The sequence below is a fragment of the Trichoderma harzianum genome, assembly GCF_003025095.1.
Source record: "Trichoderma harzianum CBS 226.95 unplaced genomic scaffold M431scaffold_8, whole genome shotgun sequence".
NCBI classification, from domain to species: domain Eukaryota; kingdom Fungi; phylum Ascomycota; class Sordariomycetes; order Hypocreales; family Hypocreaceae; genus Trichoderma; species Trichoderma harzianum.
In genome coordinates, this window is record NW_020209256.1 from 1159633 (window position 1) to 1169623 (window position 9991).

The following is a 9991-nucleotide window of genomic DNA, read 5'->3' on the forward strand; positions in this document are numbered from 1 at the left end:
AGCCGGGTGTATCTGCTTCATCTCTGCCAAGTTGCGTCAACTATCCACTGTACACTCGGAATCATATTTACTATCCAGAACTACAGTAGAAGAGCAGACTCGAGATGCCCAGCTTCTGATAACACCCTGTAGATAACATCTCTCCGGTGGTGTCTTGATCCATCAAATTGGGTCATTTCCCGTTGCAGGGTAGCCACATGTCCCAGACCGTTACACAGCATCCATGCATTCCAAGACACTCCACACTCCAAGTACATCACCTATTTATTCCTGCCGAGTACTGTGGTATTATCCAACTCTTCATAATGAGTGCACTGAAATCAGGGTTCTTCGACCAGAAGCATTTGTGGTGGGAAAACTATTATGAGCCATTGTGATGCAACTATACCATCTTCTTTGTCTCAACATAGTATAGACGTCATTTGGACACTCTCAAGTATACAAAAATTCTACAAAAATTCTAATAAACAGAGCATTATTGTTATTATATCTAAGTAAATGTGGCCGGGAAATAAACTGTACAAGCCCATACGCTATGCCGTTTCTAAATCATATTCACAAGCTGCAATCCTCTGTCAAGTTCCACCCTGACAGCCTTGATCTGTGCCATGTCCTTCAACAGCACTCCTCGCCACCAGCTATACCAATCAGCCACCTCTCCCAGGTCGGCCTCATCAAGCGCAAGCCATTCCTGCAATCTTCTGCTCCACATGGGGAACATGTCCTGCACCAGGACCTCTGCCAAGACCGTGTCGCCAAGGACCTGATTCCATTTCATAACGCCAACCAGGATGGGGAGATAGGGCTCTTGCTCTGCTGGGTCGACACGGAAGTTGGTGCGTAGGTATCTACCCATGGATGGTAAGACGTGCGACATGATGAGGGGTCGCCATTGGTCTCCCAACACGTCCTTCCATTGCGCCAGGCCGGGGACAACTCCCCTCTCAAACTCCCAAGCATCGATAAGGTGCCTAAACTTCCTCCTAACGTCTGCAACCAGGCCAGTGCCTCTTGGGTCAAGATGGTAGTGGGGAAGATACTGCAGCCAGGGGAACAACCAAGTGTGTGGAAGATGGTGGCTTTGCCGCTTCTTCTTGGGGTTCCAGTCCGACACTGCCGTTTCCAATTTTCGAGCCACGTTGTCTACTAATTGCGCTCGAACGAATGGCGGAAGTAAATCTTTCCAGTTTTCCATGATGCTGAGCATTGGCGTGGGGTTGAACGGATCCCAGGAGCGAAGTGCTGTCAACACTCGAGGAAGCCAGTTCTTGTACATCATTGTCTCATACGGCGTAGTAGCCTTGTGGTGTGTTCGGTATACGCCATCATCCTGACTCGCAGAAGAGTTCCACTTGTTCACGGATTGATTGCTATTGGCAGACCTGATGAGAAGACCCGATAGTTTCTGTAGGTCTGATGCAAACCGGGACGGTTCAGCCATCGGGTCCCAATCGGGGCTGCGCAGAAATGGATGGATAGCGGCTACCGCAATATCTGCAATGGCGTCGTTTGCTGACCCAGCGTCGACTGCTGTCTGGAGAGCGCTCATGACCTGCTCCCACTCTGTTGCCTCGACAAGTCGCTCAGTCACAACATTTGCAAATGTCTGCAACCTCTCGAAATCGGACCGTAAATCCTCCATCTCTTGTTCCCTCTGCTTGAGCTCCAAATTGACCCATGTCTTGCGCGACTCCAGGCTCTTCCACTCTTCGGTAAAAGCTAGCAAGTCAGACTGTGCTCTTTTGGCCAATTTTCTCGCTTCAATCACTTCATTTGATTCGGGCACGCCGGATGACGGTGTCATGATGCCGCTCGACGAGGTGAGCAATCTGCCCCCAGGACCAGTCATGTCGAGAATAGGGGCAAAAGCTTCTGGAATATTCAAGCCTGGAGCCCGCTTCTTGAGCTCGTCGGCCGTCAAATATTTCGTCCTCTGCCTCATCGGGGTGCTTCCAGCACTACTGTAAGATACCGCTCCCTTGGCCTTCTTCTTGGCCTTCCTGCGCTTCTTCTCTTCTTCTTCCGAGTCCACAACCTCTTCTCCTCGTAATCGTGCTTGTCTCTTTTCTTCTTGGCACTCTTGCTCCGTCTTCTCTTTTACTGCGCCAAGACCGACGCCTTGGGGTCGGAGGTTGGCTTCGATGATAATGTTTCGTCCTTCGCCCTCTTTACCCAGACCTTTGCCTTCCTGGTAACCCATCTTGGCCATCATTCGGGCACCAAAGGACTTTGGATTGATTTTCCCTTTTGAGCCGAAAGCACTGGCCTGAGGCTTGTTTCGTGGGGTCTCGTTTCCATCATTTGTCTCCTTTAACACGGGATCCCTGGCAGAGGATGGAACGAATCCGCCGCCGAGGACGCCGCCTGAGCTGAAATTCGTCTTGAATGATGGCCGTGTGGTAGTCGCTTTCTGTGGATTCTCCTCGCGTGATTTCTCGCCGGCTGTGAAGCGCAGCTTCATGGCCGCGTTGCCAAGCCCCAGTCCAGCTGGCCTGTCATCATCATCTTCGTCGTCCTCATCGCCGTCCTCATCTTCTTCGCCATCTCTGCCTTGGGCATTTAGGCCAATGCCCAGGCGCGGTCTTTCGTCTTCCGATTCGTCATCATCATCCTGCTCAGCGCCCTCGGCAGCAGTCGACACAAAATTGACACCTTTGCGCCTCAGCGTCTTTCGCTTCCAGCGCGAGTTGGGGTTATCGTCTTCGCTGTCGGAGCCAAAAATGCCAAGAGCTGCCTTTTCCTTATTGTTTCCGCCGACTCGCCTCTTCTTGCGGGGGTTAAAGTCGCCAAAATCGTTGTCGTCGCCGTCGAGCCCAGGAACGGTAGGCTCATCGTATTCCGACTCGGACGACGAGTAGTCTTCAGCGGCAGCTTTAGCGTTGAAGGGGAAGAAGGACAGATTCGAAGAGCCCTCCATGATGCGACCGTATGGCAAGATTCAGGATGATTACCGCAGTCGCTGAGGCCTCGCCATTTGATCTGCTCTTCTGTTCGATGACAAGCCGTGGATGAAGTGGAGCCTCGTCCAAGCAAGGCTGCAGTGAATCTTTTGTTGGACGCGTTGAAGCTTCACGAGTTTATCTTATCGCCACGTGACTGGATGCGCCGTCGTGGGGGTTCAGAAGGCGGTGAGAGGCCTGTCACTCAATTTACACGTGCTTGGCGGGATTGTGATGAATTTGGCACCAGTTCTTGTGCCCTTGCGTCATCGGTTGGTTCCCATGGGGATTTACCGCCCACTGCCCAAAGCCTGCATTTGGGACGCATTGCGTGAAATTTGTACAGTAAGAAGACTCTATCAAGTAGAGAGCTGCAATGACTCACGCTACAGCTACTGAGAGCTACAACTACGAGTACTATTCCATAAGGAAAACGTCTCTAACAGCTCGCGTCTTGTCTGCACGCGGGGTCGATCTAGTACTAGGTAAGTACCCCCAATCGGTAGCTGGATGGGGGCCGCGCAAATGTGTTTGGCAGTACCTGGCGCTACCTGGCTCGATGGAGGGGGATCCCGCAATCGCAACCGCAATACCCTACAGTAGAGCAGAGCTGTGCAGATGGAATGCATGAATGCATGAACGATATGCCATGGCAAGTAAATAAATCAACAAATAAAAATCATCCATGCAATACCGGCTTCTGGCCTTCTACTACTGCCATTTTCTTCGCCAACCAGCAGTCGCATCTCTGGCCAAACAGACACTCAGAAAATTCATTTGTTTATGCACACATGCGGTGTTAGTCCGAGTTCAGAATAGCCCTGCCAGTGCGGGCTGCTGATTGGAGCAATCAGGTGATGGGTGGGATTTGTTGACTTCCATGTGTGATGGGCAGCCCACAGCAGCACAAGCACAGCAAAGCACAGCTCACCCAACGAGAGCACAAGACACGAACAACTTCTCCAAAACTCGACCGAGTTTCTGCATGCAAGGCGAGCATCGCATCACGAGACACGAGACACGACCTCCCGCTCCCGAGTCAGCGCTCGCAACTCTGCAGCTTCTGCCGCGCACCGAGCAAATCACAGCTGTCCACCGACTCGATCCCCGGCACCGCTCCCCCCTCCTTGCTTCTTGTACATATTATTCCGTCTTTTCATACCCGTATTATTTTATACCTGCACAGGCACTGGGCCCGCCGAGAGCCATCGCCGCTTTTCTGCCTATCCTGATCCCGGTCGTGCAGCTCCAAGAAGGCAGGGTAACTGACACTGGCGGCCGCGATCCCCGATATTGCTCGGGTGAAAAAGTACAAAGTAGCCTCCTGGATCTTCCGCTTAACCACTCCTGACGGATTCACGCCAACCTCTTCATCGTCTGTGGTATGTTGCCTTCTTGTCTTCCCTACTTCCCCTCTGGCTAGCCTCGTGCCCGCCGCGAGGCCTGCACAATGGAGTCGCGACGGCGTCACCCGTTCAAGAAGCTCATCCGCAAGATCGTCAATCTAATTGATGAACGGCCAGCAGATTCCTCAGAGCAGAAGCACTCCCAAACCTCGTCAGCGTTTAGGTACCTTTCGCTTCCCTCCCGAGCCGCCATGGCCGACGCAGAAGAGGATTTCAGCTCCTTGCCGCTCCCCGACCGCTTTTCACACAAGGTAACCCATCTATGCCATGCTCTTTGCACCACGGCCCATCGCGAACTCCCCTTTGGCTGACTAGAAACCCCTTTGACATATAGAACTGGAAAGTCCGTAAACAGGCCTATGAAGATGTTGCTAAACAGTTTGCCAAATCACCGGATGAGTCCGATCCTTGCTTCCGACCCTTTCTAAACGACCCGGGTTTGTGGAAATCTGCCGTCTCCGACTCCAACGTGGCCGCCCAGCAAGAAGCCATCACCTCCCTCTGCGAATTCCTCAAGTATGGCGGACGAGATGGCGCTCTACGTACGCGTGGAGTCGCAATTAGCCCCATGGTTGAGAAGTGCCTATCTTCAACGCGACCCGCCATCAAGCAAAACTCCCTCGAAGCGATCCTGCTATATATCGAACTGGACACAGCAGCCCCCGTTATCGAAGAGGTGCTGCCTGGTCTTGGCAACAAGGTACCCAAGAATGTTGCAGCTACACTAAACGCCTTGACCCAGATTATCCACAACTACGGCTGCAAGATTGTCGACCCGAAGCCTATCCTCAAAGCACTACCCAAGGCCTTTGGTGCAGCTGATAAAAATGTGCGTGCTGAGGCTACTGGCCTTGCGGTGGAGCTCTACAGGTGGCTGCGAGAGGCTATGAAGCCCATGTTCTGGGGGGATCTGAAGCCCACGCAACAAACCGATCTGGAGGCGCAGTTTGAAAAGGTCAAGGCTGAGGGCAACCCGAAACAAGAGCGACTGCTGCGAAGTCAGCAAGAGGCTGCTGAAGCAGGCGGCGGCGGCGACGGCGAGGACGGAGAAGAGGGCGAAGAAGAAGAGGCGGAGGAGCCAGCCGAGATCGACGCGTTCGCCTTGGCCGAACCTGAGGATGTTCTAAAGAAATTGGCGCCCAATTTCCACGAACAGCTTGCCTCCTCCAAGTGGAAAGATCGTAAAGAGGCCGTTGAGGGACTCTATGCAATCCTCAATGTCCCTCGTATCAAGGATGGCGACTTCAACGAAATCACTAGGGGCCTTGCCAAGTGCATGAAGGACGCCAACGTTGCTGTCGTTACGCAGGCGGCCCAGTGCATCGAGCTGCTGGCAAAGGGATTGCGCCAAGCCTTCTCCAAACATCGTACCACGGTCATGCAGCCCATAATGGAACGGTTAAAAGAGAAGAAAGCTGCGGTTGCCGACGCTTTGGGCGGTGCACTTGACGCTACCTTTGAGGCAACGTCACTGTCTGACTGTCTTGAAGATATCTTTGCTTTCCTGGGCAACAAAAACCCGCAGGTAAAGGAGGGTACCATGAAGTTTCTCATTCGTTGTCTGCGGACTACGCGCGAGGTTCCAGCCAAACCCGAGATTGCTCAAATATGTGAGGCTGGAAAGAAGCTACTTGCGGAATCGACCCCCGGGTTGCGAGATGGTGGTGCTGAGATTCTGGGAACAATCATGAAGATCATTGGTGAACGAGCGATGACTCCGAACTTGGAAGGCTTGGACGATATTCGAAAGAACAAAATCAAGGAGTTCTTTGAAGCGGCCGAAGTCAAGGCAAAAGAGAAGCCCAAGCCCGTCCCCAAGCCGGCACCAGCCGCAGCACCGAAGAAGGTTGTCGGGGGCAAGAAGCCTGCAGCAGGCGTCAAGAAAGCGGCGCCGGCTGCTGCAGCTGAGGCACCTCCCGCGGCGAAGCCCGCAGGAAGCAAACTGGGCCTGCCCAAGACGGGCGGACTCAAAGCTCCCCAAAAGCGAGCGGTTGGGGCCTCTTCTGGGGCTTCATCACCCCGCCGATCGGGCCCGATTATGCCAGAAGAAGATCCTCTGCCGCCAACACCACCGCCGGCAAAGGCAGCGCCCTCCCGAGGACTCACGGGTCGCTCTTTGGCTAAGCCTGCTGCGGCTCCCGCGCGGATGCCTTCGGAATCACCGCCCCCTTCAAGCGGCCTCACTGCCATTGAGAGGGCCGAATTGGAAGAATTGCGCACCGCCAATGATCGTTTGACCCGGCATATCGATGACTTGCGTCAGGAACGCAGCAAGTTTACGTCGGAAATCCAGGAGCTGAAGAACCAGAATGCCAGCCTCATTGAAGACCACACCCGCGATGTCCTGAGCATCAAGGCCAAGGAGACCCAGCTCGTCCGTGCCCGGAGCGATGCGGAGGCAGCAGAGGGAGTCAACGATAGACTACGGCGTGAGCTGGAGCGCCTCAAGAAGGCGCTGAGCCGTGCTGAACACCTAAATGCATCGGCTGGTAAGTTAAGAGTCCATTTCTTTTCATCGCTGCTGGTGACTGGTAGATGACTGACAAATGAAATAGGTATTACATCACCAACATTCGACGAGCCCGGGATGTATCGGGACTCCATGGCTGCTCCAAGCTCACGGAATAGGATGAGCTACGCCAGCAGCATGTCCGAAGAGAAGGAGAATGGCGATGCTCCTTATCCACGAAACAAGTTCAGTCCGGAACTGCGCTATGCAGGCAGCACTGGATCATCTGGACGTGGATCTCCAGCTCGAGGATTCCGGAATATCGCCTCGCACGACGATGGCAGCGATTCAACGCTGACATCGGCCAGAGACCGCCCCGTATCGTCAATGCCACAGTCGGGTTCCAACGGAGCCGAGAGCTGGAGGCGAGCAGCTGAGGTGACAAGTCAGTTGAAGGCCAGAATTGAACAGATGAAGGTATGGAAAAATAACCTGTGAATATCATTGATGACCCTCGTCTCTAACTGTGTATAGGCCAAGCAAGGATTTGCCAGATCTTAGAGGAAAAGAGTAACGATTGACGAATACGATTAACAACGCATCATGTCCGAGCTTCTCTGTACGTCTAATGATTGCCTGTGATATCGGCGAAACAGGAAACAAACATCCCCCCAGGCCTCGCTTCATTGTTGGACCTTATGGGAGATCAATCTTGTGTGCATTTTTAGGCGTTGGAACCCATACCCCCTCCTTCCCCTTTTACGAAAAAAATTTGGTTGATAGAAGTATAATGCAGACATACTGCTTTTGGGAACTCGGGGTATAACGAGAAGGGACTCTATAAGGTTGCAAGGTGGGAAGCTATGGATGAACGGATGACCTTTGTCTTATCTGGGCAGTACTCTAGCCTTTTACTTATACCAAAGCTTATTCAGTTGTGGTTTTAGTTTTTAATTTACGACCATATGTTTCTTTCTGCTCTAACATGTGGACGTGGGGATGCGGTGAAATTGCTTATTGAACGGATACATTGCTGGGCTAACTAATGATTGCTACTATGATAAGGCTAATGGAATACTAATACATGAAGTTCGGTGCGGGTTGCTCTTCCAGCGCTAATTACCTTTCTTGCTGTCGTCGCCGCCCTTGTCTGATTCACCGTCTTGATCAGTCTTTTCTTGATCTTGATCAGATTCGCCATCTTTGGACTCGTCGGTGTCTTTGGATTTGTCATTGTCCTTGGATTTGTTGTCCTTAGACTTGCTATCCTTGGACTTGCTGTCTTTGGACTTGTTTCCACCCTTGGATTTGTCGCTCTCTTTGGACTTGCCACCATCTTCGGACTTGTCACCGTCTTTAGACTCGTCACTGTCCTTGGGCTCATCGCCGTCCTTGGACTCGTCACTGTCTTTGGACTCATCATTGTCTTTAGACTCATCGTTGCCCTTAGACTCATCGCTGTCTTCAGACTTGTCACTGTCCTCAGACTCGTCGCTGTCTTTGTCCATGCCCTTTTGGCTATCCTGAGAGTCGTCCTCTTCGTCCCCCTTATTCTTGGCCGAATCCTTATCGTTGTCGGCTTGCTTCTCATCCTTCTTCTTGCCCTTGCCCTTCTTCTCATCTTGGGACTTCTTCTTCTTTGCCTGTTCCTCTTCTCTCGCCTTCTTGGCCTTCTCCTTCTTGATTCTATCCTTTTCTTCCTTCTCCAACTTTGTCCAATCCGTATTCTTATCCGCAATACCGGACTCCTCTACTCTAGCTCGCAAGCTCTGCTTGTTATGCGCATTCCGCTGAGAGATCTCGGCGCGGCCGACGAGAGATATGAATATGGCGAGCCCGACCATGGCGGTCAGGAGGAAGCGGTACTTTGCGTACCACACCGGCGCCCAGCCTTTTCGCGTGGCGCGGGAATCGGCGTAGTAGAGCGCGACAAAGGCGCCAAACTGTGTTGTCAGGGCGTACTCGAGAGGCATTAGCATCGTGGGCCAGGCGACGATGGAGGCGGCGAGACCGGTTCCGTAGCGGAATCGAGTGCGGTCGTGCTGCGGCTTCTTCTCTGCATATTCGAGGCCCTGGCTAACGGTTAGAAGTTCAGTCTTATTATTGTGAAATAAAAGGTCATACCCAATGGATGGCGCCGAGGAACGAAATGATGACGGCGCCATATCCGAGCTGCAGCGGCTCGATGAAGTCTAGGAGGTACTGCGCCGTTTCATGTTCCATGAAAATCATGTTGTAGAAACGATTGCCAGAAGGAACATCGGTGTTGAGATTTAATGCTAAGAAAACGGTCGACACAGAGGTAGCAAGGTAAGGCAGTGTGCCGGCTAGACCGAGGATATGCGATTCGCGAGGGACTGTGTCCAGGCGGAACGAATCCTTGACAACATCCTATGATAGCTTTTAGTCAACCCAATGCTCTTTACAGTGTAACATCATCATCGAATGCGTACAATGTCAGATTTGAGACTTGAGGGGATACCCGGAGGCTCTCTCATGGCTCCTTCAGTGGCCTCCAAGACGGTTCGCACGCTGCTGGTAGAGGATACGCCTTCAGGATTTGGTTCGAGCTTCTTGTGGGCAAGCCTGTCGCGCTCTTCATCGGCTGATGGAGGTTTTGGAGGTTGATTGGAAGAGCTGGCGAAGCGAATTGCTGTTCTTCTCGCATCTAATCGGTAGAGCTGCTGGCGTGTTATCGACTGCTGCGATCTGGAACTGGCGAGGCTCGCAGCTACTGTCCTGCCTGAGGATCGCAGCGACGGCAGGGATCTGATCATGATGTTGATTGCTTGGAGACTTCAATAAAGCTTTACGAAGTAGAAAGAAAGGGACTGAGATTGAGTTGGCGAAAGATAAACTACATTCCAGGGATAGATGCGTCGGCAAGAGCTGAGCTTAATGGGTACATAAAACAACAATTTCTGTGGAGTGTGAGCTCGGATTCGGCACAGCTTTTGGCATCACATTGCAAGAATTGATCGAACATTTGGACCTGCATTAAAAAATCACGATAAAATAATCAAGTAGCGATGCCGATAATGGATCCGATCAGCGGAAGACGGAGGTGGTGATGCTATGATGACATTATTTGGGAGGTCCGAGGTCGTGACGTAATGGCCACGCGCATTGGGGTATGACACTGTACGGGAATGCGGGAGAGGCTGCGAAGGTTTTTGGATGATGAATGGTGAATGGTC

General features: G+C 52.3%; 3 protein-coding genes across 3 annotated transcripts; 1 reads left to right on the top strand and 2 right to left on the bottom strand.

Moving 5' to 3' along the window:
- Nucleotides 1-460: 460 nt before the first annotated feature.
- Nucleotides 461-3014, bottom strand: M431DRAFT_119180 (hypothetical protein). Its single transcript, XM_024912060.1, has one exon. It carries the CDS (start codon nt 2915-2917, stop codon nt 545-547), a length of 2373 nt encoding a protein of 790 aa, XP_024773097.1. The 5' UTR covers nt 2918-3014; the 3' UTR covers nt 461-544.
- Nucleotides 3015-4536: 1522 nt separating this feature from the next.
- Nucleotides 4537-7355, top strand: M431DRAFT_89003 (hypothetical protein; the record flags this gene model as incomplete). The annotated part of the gene is made up of 4 exons (XM_024923971.1): nt 4537-4596; nt 4680-6834; nt 6901-7271; nt 7329-7355. 4 exons carry the CDS (start codon nt 4537-4539, stop codon nt 7353-7355), a joined length of 2613 nt encoding a protein of 870 aa, XP_024773098.1.
- Nucleotides 7356-7796: 441 nt separating this feature from the next.
- On the bottom strand, nt 7797-9930 carry M431DRAFT_532194 (hypothetical protein). Its single transcript, XM_024920852.1, has 3 exons — nt 9248-9930; nt 8919-9185; nt 7797-8866 (listed from the first exon to the last, which is right to left on the bottom strand). Exons 1-3 carry the CDS (start codon nt 9569-9571, stop codon nt 7910-7912), a joined length of 1548 nt encoding a protein of 515 aa, XP_024773099.1. The 5' UTR covers nt 9572-9930; the 3' UTR covers nt 7797-7909.
- Nucleotides 9931-9991: the final 61 nt, after the last annotated feature.

Excerpts from the sequence above, each read along its gene's own strand:
- M431DRAFT_119180 (XM_024912060.1), bottom strand. The coding sequence starts at position 2,917 with ATGGAGGGCTCTTCGAATCTGTCCTTCTTCCCCTTCAACGCTAAAGCT.
- M431DRAFT_532194 (XM_024920852.1), bottom strand. The coding sequence starts at position 9,571 with ATGATCAGATCCCTGCCGTCGCTGCGATCCTCAGGCAGGACAGTAGCT. Across the intron at positions 9,186-9,247 it reads CAAGTCTCAAATCTGACATT|GATGTTGTCAAGGATTCGTT; the intron begins GTACGCATTCGA and ends AAGCTATCATAG. Across the intron at positions 8,867-8,918 it reads TCCTCGGCGCCATCCATTGG|GGCCTCGAATATGCAGAGAA; the intron begins GTATGACCTTTT and ends ACCGTTAGCCAG.